We start from the raw sequence: 27,917 nt of genomic DNA, 5'->3' as shown, positions 1-27,917 counted from the left end.
TGGGAAGAAAAACTTGTTATCTGTGGCCCAACTATATCCAAAATAAACGTAAGCTTAAAATGTGAACCAGGGATATATGTGGCTGTATTTTTTAGCTCTTATGTAGACTTACTGTTGTCATATCCACTGTTACGCTGATGACACCCAGATTTACCTTGGCACCAAATCCCCCCACAACCCCCCCCTCTCCCATATCAACTCCTGTTTGTCAGCTATAAAAACCTGGATGCAACATAATTTCCTCAAACTCAACAGCGATAAGACAGAATTCCTCCTCATAGGCTCCAAAGCCACACTCAGCAAAATCAATAACCCCACTCTCACCATCGGCGGCACCACTGTCTCCCCATCTCCCCAGGCCCGCAACCTTGGCGTGATCTTTGATTCCACCCTCTCCCTTGAGCCTCACATCCGCCATGTCATTAAAACCTCCTTCTTTCATCTCCGCAACATCGCCAAACTCAGACCCTCTCTTACACCGCCTGCTGCTGAAAGACTCATCCATGCCTTCATCTCCTCCCGACTGGACTATTGCAACTCACTTCTCCTTGGCATCAGCTCCACCTACATCAACCGACTTCAACTGGTCCAGAACGCAGCCGCCCGACTCATCACCCACACCAAATCCTGGCATCACAGTCCTCAAAAAACTTCACTGGCTTCCCATCTCCCACCGGATCACCTACAAAATCCTGGTCCTCACCTACAAAGCCCTCCACCATCTGGCCCCCCCATATCTCACTGACCTCCTCTCCCCCTACCAACCCTCACGGTCCCTCAGATCCACATCAGCCGGTCTCCTCTCCATCCACAAGTCCAACCTCCGCAGTTTTGGGGACAGAGCCTTCTCCAGGGCAGCTCCCAGGCTCTGGAACTCCCTCCCCCAACTGATCCGCAATTCCGTGTCCCTCACCATCTTCCAGTCCCGCCTCAAGACCCATCTCTTCACCTCTGCCTATCCTTAGCCCCACGTCCCCGTCCCTTTTCATCTGTGCATTAATTGCCTCATACTGTGTTTTGTATTGAATTCTGTCTTTACTTTGTGTACTAGTCATGTCTCTACTATTTATTTCATTCCCCTTACATGTTTTTCCTCTACATGCTCAATTTTTGTAAGGTGTCCTTGAGACTCTTGAAAGGCGCCCATAAATAAAATTTATTATTATTATTATTATATCTATCAAGAATACAATGTGGGTGAGGTCATAGGGAATAGGAGTAGAATGAGACCATTCAGCCCATCAAGTCTACTCCACCATTCAATCATGGCTGATCTATCTCTCGGTCCTAATCCCACTCTTATGCCATCCAGCCAACCTGCTATTCATGCTAGTATCTGCCCTTTGATACCATGGACTCTTATCTTCCCATGCAGTCTAACATGTGGCACCTTATTAAAGGCTTTCTGAAAATCTAAGTAAACAACATCTATTGACCAAAGGAAATAGGCAAAGTTTCGGGTCGAGATCCTTCTTCAGACTGATGTGAGGGTGGGGGAGGACAGGAAGAAGAAAGGAAGAGGCAGAGACAGTGGGCTGAGGGAGAGCTGAGAAGGGGAGGAGAAAGTAGGGACTACCTGAAATTAGAGAAATCAATGTTCATACCGCTGGGGTGCAAACTGCCCAAGCAAAATATGAGGTGCTGCTCCTCCAATTTATGGTGGGCCTCACTCTGGCCATGGAGGAGGCCCAGGACAGAAAGGTCGGATTCAGAATGGGAGGGGGAGTTGAAGTGCTCAGCCACCGGGAGATCAGGTAGGTTAATGCGAACTAAGCGGAGGTGTTGGGCGAAGCGATCGCCAAGCCTACGCTTGGTCTCAGCGATGTAGAGCAGCTGACATCTAGAGCAGCGGATGCAATAGATGAGGTTGCATCTATCTGGATCTATTACATCTATTCCATCCCTTACTCCTAATTCCTCCGTCTATACCGCATCTGCACCCAGGATGAGGTGTTCCACACCAGGGCATCGTAGATGTCCTCCTTCTTCAGGTAACAGGGGTTCCTCTCCTCTACCATAGATGAGGCTCTTACCAGGGTCTCTTCTATGCCCCGTAACTCTGCTCTCTCTCCCCATCCCCCCACTCGTAACAAGGGCAGAGTCCCCCTTGTCCTCACCTTCCACCCTACCAGCCGTCACATACAACAAATAATCCTCCGACATTTTCGCCACCTCCAACGGCATCCCACCACTGGCCACATCTTCCCATCTCCTCTCCTGTCTGCCTTCCGCAGAGACCGCTCCCTCCGCAACTCCCTGGTCAATTTGTCCCTTCCCACCCAAACCACCCCCTCTCCGTGCCTTTCGCTTGCAACCGCAGGAAATCCTACACTTGTCGCTATACCTCCCCCATTGACGCCATTCAAGGACCCAAGCGGTCTTTCCAGGTTAGGCAGAGGTTCACCTGCACCTCCTCCAAACTCATCTATTGCATCCGCTGCTCTGGATGTCAGCTGCACTACATCGGTGAGACCAAGCGTAGGCTTGGCGATCGCTTCGCCCAACACCTCCGTTCGGTTAGCATTAACCTACCTGATCTCCCAGTGGCTCAACACTTCACCTCCATTCCGAATCCAACCTTTCTGTCCTGGGCCTCCTCCATGGCCAGAGTGAGGCCCACCATAAATTGGAGGAGCAGCACCTCATATTTCGCTTGGGCAGTTTGTACCCCAGCGGTATGAACATTGACTTCTCTAATTTCAGGTAGTCCTTACTTTCTCCTCCCCTTCTCAGCTCTCCCTCAACCCACTGTCTCCACCTCTTCCTTTCTTCTTCCCGCCGCCCCCCCTCCCTCCCTCCCTCACTCACCCTCACATGAGTCTGAAGAAGGGTCTCGACCTGAAACGTTGCCTATTTCCTTCGCTCGTAGATGCTGCCTCACCCGTTGAGTTTCTCCAGCATTTTTGTCTTCGATTTTCCAGCATCTGCAGTTCCTCCTTAAACATCTATTGACTCTCCTTTGTCTGTCCTGCTATTTACTTCTTCAAAGAAATCCAGCAAATTTGTCAAGCAAGACCACCCTTTCGCAAAGCCATGCTAACAGGCTTATTTTATCGTGAACTTCTAAGTACTCTGTAACCTCATCCTTTATAATGGACACTAAAATCTTACCCACCACTGAAGTCAGACTAACTGGCCTATAGTTTCCACAATTTTTCCTTGCTCCCTTTATCAACCACGGGGTAATTTTCCAATCATCTGGGACCACTCCTCTCTAGTGATCCCTGAAATATCACCATCAATGCCTCTGCAATCTCAAAGCCACCTCTTTCAGAACCCTATGGTGCAACCCATCTGGTCCTGTTGACTTATCCACCTTCAGCCCTTTCAACTTCCCAAGCACTTTATCCCTGGTAATAGCCACACCACTAACTTCCAACCCTTGCTCTCTTGAATTTCAGGCACGTTGCTGGTGTCTTCCAATGTGAAGACTGATGCAAAAAAGTTATTCAACTTCGCTGCCATTTCTTTATTCCCTATTATCACTTCTCCTGAATCATTCTCCAGCAGTCCAATGCCCACTCTTGCCTCTTTCTTGCTCTTTATATAACTGAAGAAACTCTTGCTATCCTCTTTTATATTATTAGCTAGCTTATCTTCGTATTCCATCTTTTCTCCCTATATTGTCTTTTTAGTTACTTTCTGGTGTTCTTTAAATCCTCTGGCTTCCCACTAATCTTTGCTATGTTATACGCCTTCTCTTTTAGTTTTATACTGTCCTTGACTTTCCTTGTCAGCCACGGTCGCCTCTTTCTCCCCCTAGAAACTTTCTTCCTCTTTGGAATGAAAAGGTCCTGCATCTTCCAGATTATTCCCAGAAATTCCTCCCATAGCTGTTCCACCGTCATTCCTGCTTGGATCGCCTTCCAGTCACCTTTGGCCAGCTCCTCCCTCATGCCTCTGCAGTCCCCTTTGCCCAGCCGCAATACCGACACATCCAATTTCACATTCGCCCTCTCTATTGTAGATTAAAACTTATCATGTTGTGGTCGCTACTTCGTAATGGTTCCTTTACCTTGAGCTCCCTTATCAAATCTGGTTCATTACATATCATTAAATCCAAAATTGCCTTTTCCCTGGTAGGCTCCAGTACAAGCTGCTCGAAGAATCCATCTCAGAGGCACTCTACAAATTCCCTTTCTTGGGATGCAGTACCAACGTTATTTTCCCAGTCTACCTGCGTATTGAAATTTCCCATGACCACCGTAGCATTGCCGTTTTTACATGCCAACTTTATCTCCTGATGTAACTTGTACTCTATATCCTGGCTACTGTTAGGGGGCCTGTAAATAACTCCCATTGGGGTCTTTTTACCTTTATAATTTGTCAGCTCTATCTACAATGACTACATCTTCTGATCCTATGTCACTGAGGAGTGAATTTAATTCCTAACCAACAGAGCCACTCCACCCCCTCTGCCCACCTTCCTGTCATTCCGATATGATGTATAACCCTAAATATTCAGCTCCCAGCTCTGATCCTCTTGCAGCCACGTCTCTGTAATATCCACAACATCATACCCACCAATCTCTAACTGTGCTACAAGCTCATCCACTTTATTTCTTATACAACGCTCATTCAAATACAACACCGTTAATTCGGTATTCACCTCCCTTCTCACACCGGTCCCGTTTTTACCCAACCTTACTCTCTTACCCCGCCTTGAACTTTCCGTCCCATTAATTTGGGCAACTTCTGTAACAATTCCTGCACTCTCTTTCCCTTATACTTCCAATTTATTGCCACCCCCCTCCCACCCACTATTTAGTTTAAAGCTCTAACTACAGCCCTTGTTGTAGATCGGACTTTACTGGTCTATCTTGCACTAAACGTTATTCACATTATTCTCTTGATCATGTATCTGTACATTGTGGACGGCTTGATTGTAATCATGTATTGTCTTTCCGCTGTTTGGTTAGCACTCAATAAAAAACTTTTCACTGTACCACAGTACACGTGACAATAAACTAATCTAAATTTTTGCAGTTCCTGTTATACTCAAGTATGGTATCTACCTGGATGTCAAGCAAATAAATTATTCACTGTATCTGACTCCATGTGACAATAATAAACCAATACCAATAACGAACACTTGAACTTTAGTTTTAGAGATAGAGCATGGAAACAGGCCCTTCAGCCCACCGATTCCCCGCTAAAAAATGACCACCTGTACTACTAGTCCTACCCAATACTCCTGGGACAACTTACAGAAGCCAATTAACCTACAATTGCACGTCTTGGGAATGTGGGAGGAAACCCACGCGGTTGCATGGAGAACGTACAAACTCCACACAGACAGCACCCGTAGTTAGGATCAAACCCAGGTCTCTGGCGCTGCAAGGCAACAACTCGACCGCTGCACCACTGTGCCGAGGGAATCAAGTGTTGTTGAAAGAAGGCAAGAAACTGCAGTTGAGGCGCAGAATCGAAGCGCCATGGTCCTAATGAATAGTGAAACAGGCTTGACATTTATTAAATTCCTACCTATGCATTTTCATGTTAATGGAAATACTTCCTCAGTAATGTGACATAAAACTCTAATGAGTGACGGGGGAGATATCAAGGTTATAATCTAATCTGTACCTTCAAATGATAGCTGTGTTGAACACAATGCACAATGAGGGATTTAGATCATTGGGTCAATCCCACCAGGCCCGTTTCCCCATTAATTTCCCTGCAACATATTCTCTCTCTCACTGGCCCATAAACCCCTCTGATTATTTTGCTGCTCATCATGTTCCGAGACTATTGAGAGAAGTCAATTAACCTACAGCACACATCTGGTATTTGAGAGGGAACTGTAACGCCTGATGGAAAGCCACACAGTTACACAGGACGATGATCTTTCAGAGGTGTATAAAATCACAAGAGGAATAGTTCAGGTAAACACAGTCTTTTACCCAGAGTAGGAGAGTCGTGAACCAGAGGACATAGGTTTAAGGTGAGGGGGATTTAATGGGAAGCTAAGGAGTAACCTTTTTCACACAAAGGGTGGTGGGTGTATGAAATAGATTGCCAGAGGAGGTAGTTGAGGCAGGTACTATCGCAACATTTAAGAAACACATTTTGACCGGACAGGTTTAGAAGGATATGGGCCAAACGCAGGCAGATTGGACTAGTGCGGATGGGACATGTTGGCCCGTGTGGGCAAGTTGGGCCTGTTTCCACGATGTATGATTCTATGAGCACAGGAACGGGCACTTCGGCAGAACATGATACAAAGTTAAACTGATCTCATCTGCCTGTATATGATCCATATCCTCTATTCCTTGCACTTCCATGTGCTTATGTAAACTCATTTTAAATGCCACTACGTTTAAGAAAGAACTGCAGGTGCTGGAAAAATCAAAGGTAAACAAAAATGCTGGAGAAACTCAGCGGTTGAGGCAGCATCTATGGAGCGAAGGAATAGGTGACGTTTCGGGTGAAGAAGGTTCAGACTAAATGCCACTATGGTGTCTGCCTCCACCGTCACCCCTGGCAATGTGTTCCAAGCCCCCACTATACCGTGTAAAAAAACTTGCCCCGCACATCTCCATTACACTTTCCACCTTTCACCTTCGAGCTGTGCCCTCTAGTCTCGGACATTTCTAACCTGGGGCAGAAAAAAAGGATCTTACTGTCTAAAAGATGGACAACTAGGGCTTGGTGAATGGGAAGCATAAGTTAGAGTGGAAATGGTTAAAGAGTTTAAATTGACAATGCTGGTCATACCTGTTGAATGAGATGTTCCCTGGCTTTGCTCCTGAGGTTTCATCATAGAGACAGAGTTAGTGCTGGCTAACATGCAGGTCTTCCCAATGGAAGGGTTCATCGTCTCTGGTCCACTTTGAGGTGATGAAAGATCATGAGCAACAGAAGCAACCTCCTCAGCGGTGAGATCGGCTTGTGGTTCACGGGGGACAACGTCCTTTGTTTCCAAGCGGCCAACCATCAGTGGACTTCCTTGCCCTCTGGGCGCCACTTGGGGACGGTAAGGGTGGGTTTCGAGGGCGACCACGTCTGAAAGCGGGGCCGTCTCCTTCTCGACGCTGCACTCCGCGTAGGTCAAGACTCTAGCGGCAAGGCTGGGCGCGTTGACGGCGGTGGGAGCGGCAGCGGCGACGGCCGCATCGAACTGGCCATTGCCGCGGTCAGGATCGGCCGAGACCAAAATCTCCTTGTCGGCCTCGGAGACTGAGTCGGCTGACATTGGCACAAATTCAGACGGGGTCAGTATGGTGGTGTTGTCGCTGGAGAGCAGCGGTGAGTGCAGAGAACCTTCCGGGTTGTCAACCTGCAGATACTTCGAGGGCTCTTCAATCACAGGACGCCTCAACGAGTCCACAGTGACCTCTGGTGACACCTTGGGCTGCTCTGCTGTGGCTATGGACTGACTCCGTGCAATGTGTTTGGAGAGCTTGTGGTGCGTGGAGAAGGACTTGGGAAGCAGCTTTCTGCTGGACTGCTTGATGGACCGCTTGCTGTGGTCATCGGGGAAGCCAGAGTCATCTCCCTCGTCGATGCTCGACCTCCCCGAGCTAATGCAGTTCATGAAGACGTTTTTGTTGTGGGAGAGGTCCTTCCCTTTCTCAAAGTCTTCGGTCGCCGATCTGGTGATCCTCTTGCTCCGGGGGACACTCAACCCAAATGAATGCCGGATCTTGGTCTTGGCGTTCTCGTTGACGTTGTCCTTCCTGCCCGCACCGTCTGGCGCCTGGACGCCGTTGGGGAGGATGGCGTTGGGGTCGCGGGACTCCAGGCGATGCTCTTGGCTCTTCTTGGAGTGGAAGCCGATGGAGGGGGTGCGGAAGATGCTCCTCCGCTTACCCACGCTGCTAGAGCTGGAGTTGGTGCTGGACGGGGAGGAGGTGTGGACTCCATTGGTGGCGGACGACGGGGAGGAGGGAAGGGAGTCGCGTCTTTTCGAGGAGCTCCGCCTGAATATGGGCAGCCTGGACACCAGCGTAGAACGGCGAGCGCCCACGTCCCCCATCGGCTCCGTCTCGCTGCCCTCCTGACTGTCAAACCCGACCTCTTGTCAACCTGCAGCGAGAGAGAGGGAGAAATAATGTTAACACCAACATTTTGTTTCTCAGAAATAAAATTTCCTTCAATGAAGTTTGTCTCCAGGTTAGGGTATTGCTAGATACCAAGTCCGAGTTTTTAGTTCATAGAGATACGGCGCAGAAACAGACCATTCGGCCCAATCAGTCCACGCCGAGGGACAATTTACAGAAGCCTTTGGGATATAGGAGGAATATTCAGGAAACCGGAGCACCCGGATAAAACCCACATGGTCCAAATCCACACCGACAACACCTGTAGTCAGGATCTAACCCGGGTCTCTGGTGCCGTGAGGCAGCAGCTCTACCGCTGCGCAGCTGTGCCGCCCCAGGTTTTATTCATTCGTAGGATTTGAGTGCCAATGGCAAGGCCATCATTTAATGGCCATCCATTACTGAGCCTCAAGCAGGTAGCATCAGTCATCTAGGATCCCCACCATCCCAGCCGGCCGTGCCCTCTTCTCACTGATACCATCAGTCAGGAGGTAGAGAAGCCTGAAGTCATTCACTACCAGGTTCAGGGACAGTTACTCATACTTTCAAGATTCAAGTGTGTTTAATTGTCATATTTCACACAGAGGGTGGTGGATATATGGACTGATCTGCCAGAGGAGCTAGTTGAGACAGGTACTCTAATACCATTTAAGACATATGGAAAAGGAAAAGGATACGGGCCAAATGCGGGCAGATGGGACTAGTGAAGATGGGGCATCTTGGTTGGCATTGGCAAGTTGGGCCCAAGGTCCTGTTTTTGTGCTGTATGAGTCTATGAACCAATAGCAGAATAACAAGCAGCTTGACACAATACACTATTGTTACAGAATTATTAACATATTATACTATATATTACCACACACACACACACACACACACACACACACACACACACACACAATATTAGGTTCTTGAACTGACCTACACATCCCTAATCCTACCCTGGCAATGGGTCACAACCTGGGACTTGATTTTCAAATGTGTTTTTGTACAGTAATGGTTGTTGTTTTTTTTGCACAATCTTTTCCCTTCACTGTCTTGTAGAATTCATGTGTAATTTACATACAAATGCATCAGGATGCATCACAGCTTGGTTTGGAAACAGCTCTATTGTAGATATTGCAGAGAGTTGTGGACATAGTGCAGTCTATCACACAGGCCAGACTCCCCACCGTAAATTCTATGCTGCCTTGGAAAAGCTGCCAACATAATCAAAGACTTGTAAAAACTATCTGATTCAATTTTACAGCATGGACGTTTCTTCATAAGTGGAAGTTGTGGGTATTGATCCAAAAAGTCATACCAGGGGGAGTATATGTTGATCCATTGCAATATTTTGAAACTTAAGATAAGCAATTTGTGGCAGATCAATAGAGCAATGGTCGAGTTGCTGCCTTGCAGAGCCAGAGACCCGGGGTCTTACTTCTTACTTCGGGTGCTGTCTGTACGGAGTTTGTAAGTTCTCCCTGTGACCTGCGTGGGTTTTCTTCTGTTTACACCCACACACCAAAGACGTGCAGGTTTGTAGGTTAATTGGCTTTGGTAAATTGTAAAGCTGTCCCTAGCGTGTGTGTAGGTTAGTGTACGGGGTAGTCTTTGGTCAGTGTGGACATGGACTCGATGGGCCGAAGAGCCTGTTTCCGTGCTGTATCTCTGAAAGTCTACAAAGTAAAAGTAGAAACAGTAAAAGCCTGCAGGACATAAAAAGGCCAGGAGAGGGCATTGAAGAATATTTTATTCAACTGGCTTCACGGTGTGGAGGCTAACAACATTGACAATGCCAGCACAGTGTAGAATGTGCTTATTTTGGGCGACAGACAATACACTGCAACTCAACACAATCTCATGCTTCTTCAGATAGGAAAGGGACACTTGAGATTGCAAGGGGCACTCTTACAAATGTCAATGGTTCGATGAATGAAACTCAGTGAGATGACTCAAAGCTGTGAACAGCAATATATAACCTCTGACCCCTTCGTTCACAACTCCGATGGATCAAGTAAAAACCCAGGAAAAATATTGGTCTCATCTGTGGAGTACTGAGGGTGTGTTGCACCATCAATAGTGCTACCTTTCAGACAGGATGGGAATCCAGGAACTCTTCAGTCACGCAGGTCCAATACTGGAAGAGGAACCGGAGTGTTCAATATTTAGTTTAGTTTTATTTTAATTATAGAGTCATACAGCGTGGAAACAGGCCCATCAGCCTCAGTTGCCCACACTGGCCAACATGCCCCATCTACACTTGTCCCACCTGCCTGCCTGCCTTCGTCCATGTCCACCAGAGATGCTGCTTGACCCACTAAATTATTCCAGCACTTTGTGTTCTACTCTAGTCTCCAGCATCTGCAGTTCCTTATGTCTGAGGTGTTCTCTTCAGTGCCTTGGTCAGCATTGCATGTCAAATAAAATTGCTGAAATGGCGGTAATCTAGTCATTATCACATTGCTGTCTGTGGAAGCTCACAGTGGTTCAAAGTGGTCTGTCATTTTTCCAACATAATAACTGCAATTAATCTTTGAAAGTACACCCGTGGCCGCAAAGCACTTTGGGTCTTTCCGCAATCATGAAAGGCACTGCAGAAATACATGGGCTTTCTATTCTTTACTGATTGAAGATGTCCATCATGTCTCATACCTTGCTGCCTGGGGTCCGCAATGATTGATGACCATTAGGTGGACCAGCAGCCCTCGCTCGCTGCTTCACAGAAACATACACTTGAAAATAAAACCCTTCCCCATAAAAGAATTCCTGCATTCAGTTTTAGCTTAATTTGGTTTATTATTGTCCCGTGGACAGAGGTACAGCAAAACGCTTTTGTTTGCGTGCTATCCAGTCAGAGTTTGAAGAAGGGTTTCAACCCAAAACGTCACCTATTCCTTTTCTCATGGGATGCTGCCTGCACTGCTGGGTTACTCCCGCATTTTGTGTCTTTTGTCAGAAAAAACTATCCATGAATACAATCATGCCGTCCACAGTGCACAGATAAAAAATAGTTTAGTTTAGTGTAGAGATACAGCATGGAATCAGGCTCATCGGTACACCAAGTCTATGTTGACCATTAGTCACCTGTTCACACTAGTTAACCCACTACATACATGGGGCAATTTACAGAGGCCAATTAACCTATAAACATGCATGGTTTGGGAATGTGGGAGGAAACCGGTGCATCCGAATAAACCCATGCGGTCACAGGGAGAACGTGCAAACTCTGTACAGACAACATCCGATGTCAGGATGGAACCCGGGTCTCTGGTGCTGTGAGGCAGCAACTCTACCTTGACACAGTGGCACAGCGGGTTAAGATACAGCAGGTTGAGGATAAAAGGTAAAACATTCAGTGCAAGATATAACGCTGAAGTCCAATAAATTGGCGCCATGGTGGCACAGAGGTAGAGGTACTGCCTTCCTGTGCCAGAGGCCCTGGGTTTGATACTGACTGCGGATGCTTTCTGTACGGAATTTGTATGTTCTTCCATGGGTTTTCCCCGACATACTAAAAACGTGCAGGCTTGTAGGTTAATTGGCTTCCGTAAATTGTCTCTAGTGAGTAGGATAGAACTAGTGTACGGGCTGATTGTAAGTAAGCACGGACTCGGTGGGCCAAAGGTCCTGTTTCCACGCTGTATCTCTAAACTAAACTAAAGTCTGATTGAAGATAGTTCGAAGGTCTCCAATGAGGTAGATGGGAGGTCAGGACCGCTCTCTATCTGACGAGAGAACCGTTCAGTTGCCTGATAACAGACGGTAAGATGAGAACCTGTTCTGCGGCTGCATTCAGTAAAAGAAACCAATTGAACAGAGGAATAGCAGCTTCGAGCAAGGTGCCTCCTAACAATCCTAACCCCACACTATGAAGTTGGCAACTCTCCCGCAGCACTGTGCTTTCAACAGCAGGGACGAGCTGATAATCCATTTCAGAGCCGTCTCCTAAATTTAGAACACTGATAGACCTGACTCCTTTGTGTATACAGCCGGTGGTTTCAATCTTCCTATAAATATTAATCCTGCCCACCGAGTCACTTTTCTCATTAGCCAAAGTCTGCTGCGTTATTTCAGGTGACATCAAGACTAACAATTCTTTTGCAGACGCCTCCGACATAATTCTGGCTGTTTTTATTTCTGAAAGGTGGGATATTTTGAAGTGGCATGTCTTTGTGAAGCAAGAGCACAAAAAAAAACACAGAAATGTTCAAACATAACTCTGCTTCAATCAAACCGTTTCGGCTTGTGGCTAGTATCTGAATAAATTTAAACTTGTTAGGTTCAAACTAAGCGTCAAACTAAGCCTTTTCCAAAGCAGGCTGCTCTAATGCACAAATAATTTCTAATTTGGTAATATACATAAGAATAAGACCGATGTAAAGCTGGAGAGAGCCGAATTTGTTGATTTCTTACATGCCGTACAGAGGGAGGATGTACAGGGCATGTTGTCGGACTTCAGAAGAAGGCTTTGCTTTATAGTACTTCTGAAGGCTTTTAAAGTGCAGCAGTAAGCAGGAAAGGCCATTACTTTAGCGAGCGATGGATTTAGTCAGGAAGACTACACACAATCCCCGGGAATAGTAATACTCCCAGAGATTCCATTGTTCAAATCTGTCAGCCGCACACTTCACAGGCAAGAGCTCCCACCTCTGATCATCAGGTTGGCAGACACAGGCAAAGGGTGGCACAGAGATGCTGCAGCAGCCTCACAGCTCCAGTTATCCAGGTTCAATCGTGACCTCTGGCGCTGCCTGTGTGGAGTTTGCATGTTCTTCCTGTGCCCCCCCCCCCCCCCCCGCAAGGTGCTCTGGTTTCCTCCCACATGCTGAACAGAGGTTCATCACGGGTTATGCAGCAAAGAAACAGGCCCTTCAGCCCATCAAATGCATTGTGACCATTTATACTCATCCCATTTTATTCTTCCCATATTCCCCAAAAGTCCCTCGGGATTTTACTGCTATAACTGCACCCACCTGGACATTATGGGGGGTGTCATAGGTTATGGGGAGAAGGCAGGAGAATGGGATTAAGAGGGAGAGATAGATCAGCCATGATTGAATGGAGGAGTAGACTTGATGGGCCGAATGGCCCTATTCTGCACCTGTCACTTTTGACCTTATAGGCAATTTACAGTGGCCATTTAATCCACCTACCTGCCACTTTTTTGTAGTTTAGTTTTTTGTCATGTATACCGATGTACTGTAAAAAACTATTTTGTTCCAGTCAAAGGAAAGACTATGTATGATTACAACCAAGCCATCCGCAGTGCACAGGTACATGATGAAAGGAATTTGGGATGTGGGAGGAAACCGGAGCATCCGGAGAAAACCCTCGCGGTCACGGGGAGAATGTACAAACTCCATACAGACAGCACCTGTACTCAGGATCAACCCGGGTCTCTGGTACCACTGTGCTGCCCATGACGTCTCCATTTATGTTGCAGGCTTTGTGTGCATCCCACTATCCATGTTTATGCCTTCACCTTCCTTCATAATTATAAAGGAAGTCTCTCTGAGGTTGGCCACCAGGCCCAGTCTTCTGAAAGAGCCCCAGCCGCTTTCCTGCCAGTTGCTACATCTGTCCAAGTGCAAATCTTGAAAATCTTTTTTTTTTCAAGCATCTCCTTTCTCATTTTATCACACAGACACCAGATGCATATAAAGTAAGCCAAATGCAGTGTAAGTTTGGGCACAACATTAACAATCCCTCGGTGATAGACACAAAGTGCTGAAGTGACTCAGTGGGTTATGCAGCATCTCTAGAGAAAAAGGATGGGGACCCAAAACGTCACCTATTCCTTTCTCTCCAGAGATGCTGCCTGACCAGCTGAGTTACTCCAGCACTTTGTGTCGATCTTCGGTATATACCAGCAATCTGCAGTTGCTTTCCACACGTTAACAATCCCTCTCTGCTTTACCGTAGCATTTTTATAGAAATAAACCCCCGTTTGTTTTTTGCACACTGCATTAAAATGGGGGAATGATGCATCAACCGAGGAAATGCACAGACGTGTGCTACCTCGTTTAAATTTGTATCAGACGCGCAGTTAAAGCTTTGACAACAGCATCACTTGGAAGCACAATGAGAATTGTGTCAAAAGGAGAAATGAAATCTAATCAAATTTCCTTGGTGACTGGAGCTCGAAGCTCTCATCCCCGCAGTCCTACAGGGACTATCGGAAATGTCTCCTGCTTGAGTGAAATCATACCTGGAAGTCATCAGTGTTGAGATGCTCTACTTATTCCACATGCCCAGCTCCTGGTGTCCCCATCAGCACCTCTTTAAATTAGTTCTGGAACAGTGCCCGCCGCAGATGCCTGGTTAAGTCTCATCTCATGTTTCTGTGCACAAGCCAAGCAAAAAATTGCATCCTTGTTTGCAGCCAGAAACGAGTCAGATTCTGAAATGTCGACAGTGCCTTGGACTCAGAATGCTTTTGTACAGAATACATGCGATGTATGATGAAATGCTGCACAGAAACCGAAAAAAGAGTCAAGAGCGTTTTATTGTCATATGTCCCGAAACAGAACAATTAAATTCTACAGATATGTAAACATAGTACTCTGTAAAGCCTATAATAGTAACCCATAACAAACAATAGATAGATAGATAGATAGATAGATAGATAGATAGATAGATAGATAGATAGATAGATAGATAGATAGATAGATAGATAGAAAGAAAAAACTATATATGTTTTCTAAAAAATATGTTTTCTAAAAAACATATATACATACATATATATATACAGAGAGTGGTGAATCTCTGGAATTCTCTGCCACATAAGGTAGTTGAGGCCAGTTCATTGGCTATATTTAAGAGGGAGTTAGATGTGGCCCTTGTGGCTAAAAGGATCAGGGGGTATGGAGAGAAGGCAGGTACAGGATACTGAGTTGGATGATCAGCCATGATCATATTGAATGGCAGTGCAGGCTCGAAGGGCCGAATGGCCTACTCCTGCGCCTGTTTTCTATGTTTCTATGTGTATATATGTATATGTTCTATATACATATATACACAGACAAATAAAAAGACAATAATAGTGTAAAATTAACATCCCCAAGTCTATACACTATAGTTCAGAGGCTATTTGTAGTTTGTAGTGTTTAATAGCGTGACAGTCGTAGGGAAGAAGCTGTTCCTGAACACCAGAAAACGACGAATATGAAATGTGTCAAGCTAGGACAATACTCCTAAATGCATAGAAAGAGGGTAGTTCAGCTCACTCAGCAATCCCATTCCCCCCTAATTTCCCATCAACCAGAATGGATTAGATCTCTGGATTCAAACACAACACGTACCACTTTCATTGTATCGTATCCTGTGTAGTGTGCCATTGTCCTGAATAACAACAACATGCATTTACTTAGTGGGGTGGGAGATTGCAACCTTCACGTGGTCCACCCTGTTTCGGCTAATGCAATCAACCCGACGTGCACAAACAAGATCAAATAGAACAAGTTGACCTACAACTTTAGGCTGTGCCCGCCATACGCAAGAAGAAGATTTACATAGTGCCTTTACACGTGGCTGTGGAGCTGTGAAGAGGTAGAATGCTGTTCCAATCAATTCTTGGTTAAGAAGGCTTCATAGATCAGGTTTAGGTTTATTATTGTCACATACACCAAGGTTCAATGAAGAGCTTTGGTTTGCATGCCATTCAAAAAGATCAGATTTACTTTTTACATAAATACAATCAAGTTCCAGCCCAAGTGCAAGTTACAATATACATCAATGATTTTAAAAAAGGGATTCAAAGTAACATTAGCAAATTTGCAGATGACACAAAGCTGGGTGGCAGTGTGAACTGTGAGGTGGATGCTATGAGAATGCAGGGTGATTTGGACAGGTTGGGTGAGTGGGCAGATGCATGGCAGATGCAGTTTAATGTGGATAAATGTGAGGTTATCCACTTTGATAGCAAAAACAGGAAGGCAGATTACTATCTAAATGGTGTCAAGTTGGGAAAAGGGGAAGTACAACGGGATCTGGGGGTCCTTGTTCATCAGTCAATGAAAGTAAGCATGTAGGTACAGCAGGCAGTGAAGAAAGCGAATGGCATGTTGGCCTTTATAAAAAGAGGAGTTGAGTATAGGAGCAAAGAGGTCCTTCTGCATTTGTACCTGGAGTATTGTATGCAGTTTTAGTCTCCAAATTTGAGGAAGGGCATTCTTGCTATTGAGGGAGTGCAGTGTAGGTTTACAAGGTTAATTCCCAGGATGGTGGGACTGTCATATGCTGAGAGAATGGAGCAGCTGGGTTTGTATGCTCTGGAATTTAGAAGGATGAGAGGATATCTTATTGAAACATAAGTTTATTAAGGGTTTGGACGCGCTAGAGGCAGGAAACATGTTCCCGATGTTGGGGGAGTCCAGAACCAGGGGCCACAGTTTACGAATAAGGGGTAAGCCACTTAGAACGGAGACGAGGAAACACATAAACGAGGTACTGATTGGGGATGATCAGCCATGATCACATTGAATGGCGGTGCTGGCCCGAAGGGCTGAATGGTCTACTCCTGCACCTATTGTCTATTGTCTAAGTGCAAATTGAAAAATAGAATCATAGTCATACAGCGTGGAAACAGGCCCTTCTGCCCGACTTGTCAAGGCTGACCAACATGCTCCATCTGCACTAGTCCCACCTGCCTGCGTTTGGCCCATATCCCTCTAAACCTATCATACCCATGTACTTGTATAAATGTTTTTTAAACATTGCAAAAGTACCAGCAAATACAGAGTGAAGAATATACTTCTCAGCATTCATCATGGCGCAGCAATTCCAGAGACAAAGTCCAATGTCCTCAATGGGGTAGAGGTGAATCGGACAGTACCCAGATATTGCTTTTCTTAAATTATCCTTCAATTCTGTAATTTACAGGACGGTTTTTTGAGTAAGAAGGCACATGACCAAGTGGATGAATATTTGCTCCTTAAGTACCGTACATGGCATGTTCATTATGTGACTTGTTATCTGTTCATTAACATGTGAGGAGTTCAAGTGATATTTCATAGACATCATTACAAGCTCTAACACTGAGTGTTCATCCTGAGTAAGAGCCTCTGTGAATGTCCTTGTTTTATCTGCATTTCATTGTTATTACTCCATTCTGAGATCATTTATTTGCCGTGTACTTTGACCATTGCTGGATTTATGGGGTTGCTGCAACATCAAAACCAATTTCTACAAGTATTACTCGGTTGCACTGAGAATGTGAGAATAGAACAGGTTTAGTTTAGAGATACAGTGCAGAAACAGGCCCATAGACCCACCGGCCAGCGATCCTGCACCCACTTAACAGTATCCTACACACACCAGAGCAAATTTACCGAAGCCAATTAATCTACAAACCTATACGTCTTTGGAGTGTGGGAGAAAACCAGAGCCCCCAGAGAAAACCCACGCAGTTCACAGGGAGAACGTACAAACTCCGTACTGACAGCAACAGTAGTCATGGTCGAACCCAGGTCCCTGGGCACTGAAAGGTAACAATTCTACTGCTGCACCATTGTGCCACTGGGCATTTGGCATGCCATTCGTCTGATAGTTCTTCAAGTATTAATTATTCAATTACTCACTTGCTTTTTGGTTAGTATGAAGTAACCATTCTACAGATATCCTGTATCCAGTGACCCTCCGAATCACTGTTCTTCCACTGGGCATGCTATTTTGAAGCATTAAAGTTTATGGCAGCCAAATGCCGCAGGTGGTGGAGCTGCTGTCTCACTGCACCAGACATCCGGGTTCGATCCTGACCTCGGGTGCAGTCTGTGTGGAGTGGGTGTGTCGGTTTCTGTGTCGGTTTCCTCCCACATCCGAAAGACGTGCGGGTTTGTAGTTTAATTGGCCTCTGCAAATTGCCCCAGGTGTGAAGGGAGCATGTAGAACTAGTATGTGCCCGGGTGATTGATGTTCGGCATGGACACGATGGACCGAAGGGCCTGTATCTACGCTTTACCTCTAAACTAAACTAGGTTGTTTAGTTTAGTTTAGAGATACAGCATGAAAACAGGCCTTTAGTTTAGTTTTGTGCAGAGATACAGCATGAAAAATTCCCCGTACACGAGCACCACACTAGGGGCAATTTACAATGTTTACCACAGCCAAACCTACAAGCCTGCACGTCTTTGGAGTGTGGGAGGAAACCGGAGCACCCGGAGAAAACCCATGTGGTCACAGGGAGAACGTACAAACTACGTACAGAAGGCACCCATAGTCTGGATCGAACCTGAGTCTACACTAGTCCTACCTGCCTGCATTTGGCCCATATCCCTCTAAATATATCCTATCCATGTACCTGCCCAAATGTAGCATAGTGATAGTACCTGCCTCAACTACCTTCTCCAGCAGCTCGTTCCATACACCCACCTCCCTTTGTGCAAAACTGTTGCCCCTCAGGTTCCTGGTAAATCTTTCCCTCATCCCTCTCACACTGTAAACCTATGTCCTCTGGCTTAAACCGATGTCCTCTGGAGTGATTCCAATCTCCAGTCACCATCCTGGAAGCACCCTCTTCACAAACTCCCTCCCTTTGGAACAAGAAAGACAAAAAGATGCATTCTGGATGCCCACCAAACTAAACTAACAGGCCATCTGTTGGCCTCGGTCAGAGCCGTTGGCAAGTGTGTCAACTCTCTTCTCATTTAGTTTTTTAGAGATATAGCACGGAAATAGGCCCTTCAGCCCACCGGGCCCATGCCGACCAGTGATCCCCGCATATTAACAATATCCTGCACACACTAGGGACATTTTTTTTACATTTACCAAACCAACTTACCTACATACCTGTAGGTCTTTATTCTCTCCCATCTGGTTCCTTGACTGATTCTTATATAATTCATGAGTTGCTGGCCCACAGTCCTGTCATTTTATCCGGCACATATTCTCCTTCACGCTGATTATCCCTAGTCCTTTGACACTCTCTCATGTGTCTGTCCACTGCTCTTTAGTGTAGTTTAGTTTACTTTAGAGATTCAGCACAGAAACTGGCCCTTCGGCCCACTGAGTCCGCGCCGACAAGCGATCACTACCACTACCACTATACTACACACTCGGGACAATCTACAATCTTTTCTGAGGCCAATTAACCTACAAACCTGTATGCCTTTGGAGTATGGGAGGAAACCAGAGCACCCGAGGAAAACCCAAGTGGTGACGGGGAGAACGTGTAAACTCTGTACCGACAGCACCGGTAAAATTGTAAATTGGCCATAGTGGGTAGGATAGCGTTAATGTACACCGTGGTTGCTGGTCAGTGTGGACTCGGTGGGCTGAAGTGTCTGTTTCCATGCTGTATCTCTAAAGTAAAATTTAAAGTCTAAAAATTAGAGGGTTGTGTGACTAAAAGAACTGCGAAACTGAAAAGTTAGTAAGCCTAAAGACACAAGTGCTGGAGTAACTATGCGGGTCAGGCTGCTGCACGGGAATACATGGATAAGTGACCTTCCAGGTGGGGACCTTTCTTCAGACTGACCCACTGAGTTACTCCAGTAAATTTAGTAAACCAGCTTCTGCAGGTTAAACTATAAATAGCCATGCATTGAGTTATTAATGACTTCACTGCATTCTACTTCATATTGCTAGTTTCTTGTCTAAATAAGGATCTTATTTTAAATTATGTCTTGCTCAAATATTTAATCCAGTGCCTGCTTTGGAAAGTGGTTGTAAACCAGGACTTTCAAGTACTTAATGCGTGCTTTTATGTCTGAACCTGCAATGTCTCATTGTCAATTAAATGCAGCACATGATGAGGCACACCAGCCAATGAATAGTTTCACTATTGCTGAATTCAGGACAAAGTTTAGTTTCATTTTATTTAGTTTAGAGAACCAGGAAACAGGCTTTGGCCCACTGGGTCCATGCCGACCAGTGATCACATGTCAATGTTAGTTTCACATCCATTCCCAACACACCAGGGCCAATTTACAGGGGTCAATTAATCTACAAACACGCACGTCATTGGAATGTGGGAGGAAACCGGTGCACCCAGAGGAAACCCACACGGTCACAGTGAGAACGTGCAAACTCCACACAGACAGCAGCCGAGGTCAGTACTGAACCCGGGTCTCTGATGCTGTGAGGCAGCGGCTCTACCAACTGTGCCACCTTAGCAAAAATGAGATGGTACCGAACCTGCAAACCTCTTCCCCATGTGTAGGAAGAGACTGCAGATGCTGTTTTATACCAAAGATAGGCAAAAATGCTGGAGTAACTCAGCGGGTCAGGCAGCATCCCTGGAGAGAAAGAATAGGTGACATTTCGGGTCGGAACCTTTCTTCAGACTGATAGTAGAGGTAAGAAAAGGCATCGCCTCCAGTTTATTTCCCCCAACTCCCACCTACACTTTCAGTCTGAAGACGGATTCTGACTCAAAATGTCACCTATTGTTTTTCTCCAGGAATGCTGCCTGACCTGCTGAGTTGCTCCAGCACTTTGCTTCCACCTCTTCCACATACCTGTTCAAAAGGAAACTGCAGATGCTGGAATATCGAAGGTACACAAAATTGCTGGAGGAACTCAGCGGGTGCAGCAGCATCTATGGAGCGAAGGAAATAGGCGACGTTTCGGGTCTGAAGAAGGGTTTCGGCCCGAAACGTCGCCTATTTCCTTCGCTCCATAGATGCTGCTGCACCCGCTGAGTTCCTCCAGCAATTTTGTGTACCTTCTTCCACATACCTGATGCAAGACAAGACAATGTTTTTACCTAATGAAACACGCCCAGTTGAAATGATTTTACCGGATCAGCACCAGCTCACATTTTAGCTTGCAGGATATCCCACTGACATTCAGCTAACCTGCAAATATTTCAAAATATCATGTAGTTGAAATGTAAACCAAAACATTGTCACCCCTCACAAGTAAAGGATTCCATGGACTATTTCTGTTTTCCTGAACAGAAATCAGCCATTAATTTATTCTGCATCTTCAGTTATATTGCGTTCAATTAGACTTTGGACCTTGGAGATACAGGCCCTTCGGCCCACCTGGTCCGTGCCAACCAGCGATCACCCCATACAATAATGCTATCCTACACACTAGGGACAATTTACAGCAGCCAACTAACCTACAAACCTGTACGTCTTTGGAGTGTGGGAGGAAACCGGAGCACCCAGAGAAAACCCACACGATCACAGGGAAAGCATACGATTTCCTACAGACAGCACCCATAGTCAGGATTGAAGCCGAGTCTCTGGCGCTGCAAGACGGCAACTCTACCGCTGCGCCACTGTACCTCTCGCAATTAGTAAAATTATAGTAGAAGCAAGGAACTGCAGATGCTGGTTTACGACAGAAAACACAAAGTGCTGGAGTAATTCAATGAGTCGGGCAGCATCCCGAGATAGTTGACGTTTCGGGTTGGGACCCTTCTTCAAGTTAATATGTTTGATTTTTTGGGCTTTGAAAAGATGTTGACTAAAGATCCATATTACTGACACATGGTAAAATGTAGCAAATATACCACGATGAAAGACATATTAAACAGCAGAATTAAAGACCCAGTGGCAATATTGATAGAACATTCAGTAAAAGGCTGTAAAGTGCAGTGAACAGTTGATTTCCCCAACTGAAGGGAGCTACAAATTGACAATCCATAGAGATTAATGTTCGGATCAATCCCCCTTTTAGTGGCCTGAAATTAGATATATAGAACATAAGATGAAAGTTTACAATGCCAACAAAATCCTGAAATAGAATAAGCATAACTATAATAAAATAAACAACTCAGGAAAGGGTTCCAGCTTCCCTGAGTCATTGGTGCCAGTTCTGATTGTTCTGTACCATTTCATATTTCTCTCTTCTCTCCTGTCTCTCAGCTGAAGAAGTTGTCTCAACCCAAAAAGTCGCCTCTTCCTTTTGTCCAGAGATGCTGCCTGACCCGCTGAGTTACTCCAGCATTTTTGTGTCCATTTTCTGTGTTAACGAGCATCTGTAGTGTAGTTCCTTCCTAAATATAACTGTCCAATAGTGATTTGGATAAAGTAATTAAATAGAAGTTGTTTGAAAATGGTAGAAGGATTGATAAAGGTTTTAATCCAAGCAAGTGTGAGGTGTTGCACTTTGGGAGATCAAATGTAAGGGGAAGGTACATGGTTGAGTGGCACAGCGGTTGAGTCGCTGTCTTACAGCTCCAGAGACCCAGGTTCGATCCTGACTACGGGTGCTTGTCTGTACGGAGTCTGTATGTTCTCCTCGTGACCTGCGTGGGTTTTCTCCGGGCGCTCCGGTTTCCACCCACACTGCAAAGGCATACAGGTTTGTAGGTTAAATTGCATGGTAAAATTGTGAATTGTCCCTCATGTGTGTAGGATAGTATCAGTGTATGGGGATTGCAGGTCAGCATGGTCTTGGTGGGCCGGAGGACATGTTTCCGCACTGTATATCTAAGCTAAGCTAAAACATTTCTAATGGTTTGGTGAAAGCATAGTCAATAGCAGCTTTAAGTGCTAAACAGGATATATATGCAAAATGCTGGAGTAACTCAGCGGGACTGGCAGCATCTATGAAGAGAAAGAATGGGTGACGTTTCGGGTTGAGACCCTTCTTCAGACTTCTTCAGAGTAGAAACAAGGACTTGGACCAATTGAACCCCAAAGTGCAGAGAGAGAGAGAGCGAGAGAGAGAGAGAGAGAGAGAGAGAGAGAAAGAGAGAGAGAGAGAGAGAGTTCAGGCAAGCTGAATGCATCCTTCACCATATACTTCACTCCACATTTTCAACTTAATTTTGAATAATTTTGCACATCTGAGTTTTAATATCTGATAAGATAAAATTCACTGTCAGACGTGCAAGTTGTCAAGCTTGAAAGGGTACAGAAAAGATTTACCAGGATGTTGCCAGGACTCGAGGGGCTATAGGAAGAGATTGAGCAGGCTAGGGCTTTATTCCTTGGAGAGCACGAGAATGAGGGGTGATCTTATAGAGGTGTACGAAATCATGAGAGAAATAGGTTGGGTAAAAACACAGAAACTTTTGCCCACAGTAGGAGAATCGGGAACTAGAGGACATAGGTTTAAGGTAATGTGTTTACACAACGGGTGGTGTGTGTAGAACAAGATGCCGGAGGAGGTAGTTGAGGCAGGTACTATCGCAACATTTCGACAGGTTAATGGATAGTGTGGGTTTATAGGAATATGGGCCAAAAGCAGGCAGGTGGGATGTGTAAATGGGGGATGTTGGTAGGCATGGGCAAGTTAGGCTAAAAGGCCTGTTTCCACACTGTATGACTCTAAGTATATTGACAACGATTTCACTCACAAATATTTGAAGGCTTTTGCACAGCTGAAATATGCAAATAGTAAATCTCTGGGGCTTTTATTTTGCACAGCAGTGGTATACAGACCTGCAATCCAGTAATGGGGATTAATTACGCACTTCCCATTAACTTCTGCATCCTATTAACCTTTTGTGACCCCGACCTTCAGGAAAGGCCATGAATGAGTCTCAAATGTTTTAATTACAAGAATGAAAATTACATTACAGGCATGGACAACATTCTTGTAACGCAACATGTTGTGGATTTTAAGAGTCTTTCACCCACATTATTGTTCTCTCCATCACTGCAATAGTGTGCAGGTTTGTTGGTAATTACCTCATGTTTAAGCAGAAAGCTTTACTCCCTTTAATTCTTGGTTATTATAAACTAGGTTTCTTACTAATTGCTTTGCTTTCAGAAAGAAAAAGTAGGTTTACATTTGTACACGGAACCCCATGTATGTATCCTTACGAAAACGCCCTTCGGCCCATCATGATTTAAAGTGTATAGAATCACTGCTCAGCTCACAGCACTCAAAAGCCTCCCTCACCTTTCAAAGTGTTGTCATTGTTGTAATATCAAAAAATCTGTACATAGCAAGCTCCCACAATAGCCATATGATAATGATCAGATCATTCCCAGATATTCGTTTCAAGCTGGTCATGTGTTCACAGAGTGAATTTTGGAGTGGACATTATGTTCATAAGTTCTCGGAGCAGAATTAGGCCATTCGGCCCATCGTCAAATCTGACATGAATCTTGGCTGATTCGTCTTTCCCTCTCAACCTCCTTCTGCTGCCTTTTCCCTTACGAATTTATGAAACTCATGAATACGTTAATTAAAACAGATATTCCTTTGATCTTTTGAGTGATTATTCATGTGATGACATAGCCACAGAGCATGCGTGGGGCTGCTGACCATGAGTTACTCTGTTTAACCAACAATCTTGAGTCATAACTATAACAGTGAGTACCAATTGAGAATTGTTGGCTATGAACAGCTGCTCTCTTATGTAGAAACAAGGAGCTGCAGATGCCGGATTACAAAAAAAGACACAAAGTGCTGGAGTAAATCAGTAGGTCAGGCAGCATCCCTGAAGAACATGGATAGGTGATGTTTTGGGTTGGGACCGCTTTTCAGTGGCGCACTACCCTACCCTAGATTCTACCCTAGCCATTGATCATTGTTATAAACCCTTTCCCTTACTCCTGGTCCTTTACTAATCCTTACCCCTTCCAGCCCCTCCATATCGACTGGCCCCTTCAACTCCTCCTTAATCCATAATAATTTATCAGGTAGAAACGGAAAACTTCAGATGTTGGATTATAAAGAAGGACATAATTGCTGGAGTAACTCAGCGGGTCAAGCACCATCACTGGACAACATGGATAGGCTATGTTTTGTGTTGGGACCCTTCTTCAGACTTACCCAGTCCTTGTCCCCCCATGAAGCCCTCTCTAACCCACTATAATTGACTGACCCCTTGCCCCAATTCGCCCTCCCTAACCTCCTGTTATTTTCTGACTGCCTCCTCCCATCCAGCCCTTCCTAATCCCCACTCGTTTACAAATCACAACCCCCACTAACAATTCTCCCTAACTTCCAGATATTTTCTTCTTCCCTGCCCTCACTATCTCCTCCCTAACCCCAGATTATTCATGTGATCTCCACTCCCCCACCCCTTCCCTGAAACACAGTCATCATTTACCTGATTTAGTTTGAGAGATACAGCGCGGAAACAGGCCCTTTGACCCACCGAGTCCTCAACAACCAGCGATCAGCGATGTATTGTCTGTCCTAATTTACAGAGGCCAGTTCAATTGCAATGCTACATGTCTTTGGAATGTGGGAGGAAACCGGAGCACCCGGAGAAAACCCACTCGGTCACAGGGAGCACGTACAAATTCCGTACAGACAGCACCCGCGGTCAGGATCGAACCTGGGTCTCTGGCACCATAAGGCAGCAGCTCTGTTGCTGCGCCACGATCTCCCACACCACCCTGAAGATCTCCGAATCCTAGGTCCAGATTCTTGGCTGTTTATACAGTCAGCGCTGCAAGAACCCATCCCACCTTCCTCCTCCCCCAAACTATATGAAATCACAGGTACACAAAAATGCTGGAGAAACTCAACAGGTGCAGCAGCATCTATGGAACGAAGGAAATAGGCAATATTTCGGGCCGAAACCCTTCTTCAGTCTGAAGAAGGCCCGAAACGTTGCCTATTTCCTTCGCTCCATAGATGCTGCTGCACCCGCTGAGTTTCTCCAGCATTTTTGTGTAACTTCGATTTTCCAGCATCTGCAGTTCTTTCTTAAACACTATATGAAATCCCATCCCGTTCCCTCTCCTTTTCCTCCAGAACCCGAATTCCAGAAAATGATTCATTTCCACAAAGAAAGAGTTAACCATCAAGAGCTAAAAATGCACATAAATAGCTAAGTACCGAATAGTTCCGTTTATGGAGACCAATTCAAGAGAGAGATAGACTCCTTGAATGCACACAATTGGATGAAATCTGCCAGAGATTTCTGAAGCCATCATGTGCACTGGCAGGTAGCAACACCAATTACACCAGTAGGGTCAGCTTCTGAATGCAGATAATTAATTACATTCGCTCAACCTTCCGCCTCAGATCCTCGACAGCTGCTGGAGAGATTGGTGCACACTCAATCAAAAAGCTGCTCCCCTTAAAATCGTTTCGTCACATTCAGCAGTATATTATTAGCTGCCTTTCTTGTGAATAACTTGGGAGCACATTCTGAACACTTCTTAAAACTCTTTGTATAGCCGTACATCCAGGATCAAGAACAGCTTCTTCCCAACATCCATCAGGCTATTGAACCCTACGAACTCCAACTAAACTCTGAACTACAAACGGCCTCGGTTGTACTAGGGACTTTGGACTTTGGACTGTCTATTGCACCATATTTTTATTTTTTATTTTGGTGCAGTGATAGGATTGCTGCCTTACAGCACCAGTGATCCAGGTTCGATCCTGACTGTGGGTTCTGTCTGTACAGAACCAGGGGCCACAGTTAAGGACTAAGGAGTAAGCCATTTACCATCGCCTGGCGGGGTCACAACATCTAAAGCCTGGATCGCCTCGGCGCAGAGGGAGAATAAGAAGGGAAGAGACAAAGACTTAAGACTTTTGCCTTCCATCACAGTGAGGAGGTGCCTGGTGAACTCACTGTGGTGGATGTTAATTTGTGTTTATTGTGTGTTTTTGTCATTTTGACTATATGTAGGACTGCAAGGCAACAACATTTCGTTCAGACCGCAAGGTCTGAATGACAATAAAGGCTACTTTGACTTTACTTTGACTTTGACTTTTGATTTGGAACGGAGACGAGGAAACACTTTTACTCACAGAGAGTGGTGAGTCTGTGGAATTCTCTGCCTCAGAGGACGGTGGAGCCAGGTTCTCTGGATGCTTTCAAGAGAGGGCTAGATAGCGCTCTTAAAAATAGCGGAGTCATGTGATATGGGGAGAAGGCAGGAATGGGGTACTGATTGGGTATGATTAGCCATGATCACATTGAATGGCGGTGCTGGCTCGAAGGGCCGAATGGCCTACTCCTGCACCTATTGTCTATCATTTACAGTGTTTGTACGTTCTCCCTATGACCGTGTGGGTTTTCTCTGGGTGCTCCAGTTTTCTTCCACATTGTAAAGGTTTGTAGGTTAATTGGCTTTGGTAAAATAGTAAAATTGTCTCTCGTGTGTAGGATAGTGAAACTGTACGGGGTGATCACTGATCAGCGTGGACTCGGAGGGCCAAAGAGCCTGTTTCCAACCTGTATCTCTAAACTAAACTAAACTTTTTTTCAATATTTGTTTATTATATTATTTATAGAATACAATATTTACAAACCTGTTGTGCTGCTGCAAGCAAGAATGCAAATGTACCATTTGGGTACAAATGACAATTAAACACTCTTGACCGCAAATATACTTGCTGTGTAACATACAACATAGAACAGGAACAGACATCTTCCTGCACATGATCCTTACCACTCCATTTCCAGCATATCCAAGCGCCTATCTAAAAGCCCTTAAATGTTACTATCATATCTACCCCGAACACCATCCCTGCCAATGGGTTCCTGGCACCCATCACCCTCTGTGTAAGAATAAACATGCCCCGCACATGTCCTTTTAATGTTTGCCACAAAGGACATATAGCTATGTCCTTTGACATTTTCACCCTGGGGGAAAAGCTTTGGACTGTCGACCCTTTCTCCGTCTCTCATAATTTTATATACGTTCATCCCATTTTCCCTCAACCTTTGGTGTTCCAGAGAAAACAACCCAAGTCTGTCAATCTCGACCCTTTGAATCTGAAGAAGGCTCCTGACTCAAAATGTCACCTATCCATGTTCTCCAGAGATGCTGAGTCTCCCTGCTGAGTTAAGCCAGTACTTTGTGCCCTTTTTTGCAAACCTGCATCTGCACATCCTTTTTGGGTTCTTTTTACCCTTTAATTTGCAATTATTTTAGTTTAGTTTAGTTTAGTTTAGAGATACAACGCGGGAACAGGCCTGTCGTGTCTACGCCAACTAGAGATCCCCATACACCGTACACTAATGCTAGGGACAATTTACAATCTTTACGGAAGCAAATTAACTGCACGTCTTTG

At 45.3% G+C, this 27,917-nt stretch overlaps 1 protein-coding gene across 2 annotated transcripts in view; it reads right to left on the bottom strand.

The window, feature by feature from the left end:
- The window catches only part of ccser1 (coiled-coil serine rich protein 1), a 1,210,497-nt gene that overhangs the window by 1,014,509 nt on the left and 168,071 nt on the right, over positions 1 to 27,917 (bottom strand). For both annotated transcript variants that reach the window (XM_033022379.1, XM_033022389.1), the window contains exon 2: positions 6,715 to 8,025. In XM_033022379.1, the coding sequence (XP_032878270.1) occupies positions 6,715 to 7,975 (1,261 nt within the window). In that variant the 5' untranslated portion in view covers positions 7,976 to 8,025. The remainder of the gene's footprint in view (positions 1 to 6,714; positions 8,026 to 27,917) is intronic.

The sequence above is a fragment of the Amblyraja radiata genome, chromosome 1, assembly GCF_010909765.2.
Source record: "Amblyraja radiata isolate CabotCenter1 chromosome 1, sAmbRad1.1.pri, whole genome shotgun sequence".
Classification (NCBI taxonomy): Eukaryota; Metazoa; Chordata; class Chondrichthyes; order Rajiformes; family Rajidae; genus Amblyraja; species Amblyraja radiata.
This window is presented reverse-complemented; position numbering and strand designations above follow the sequence as displayed.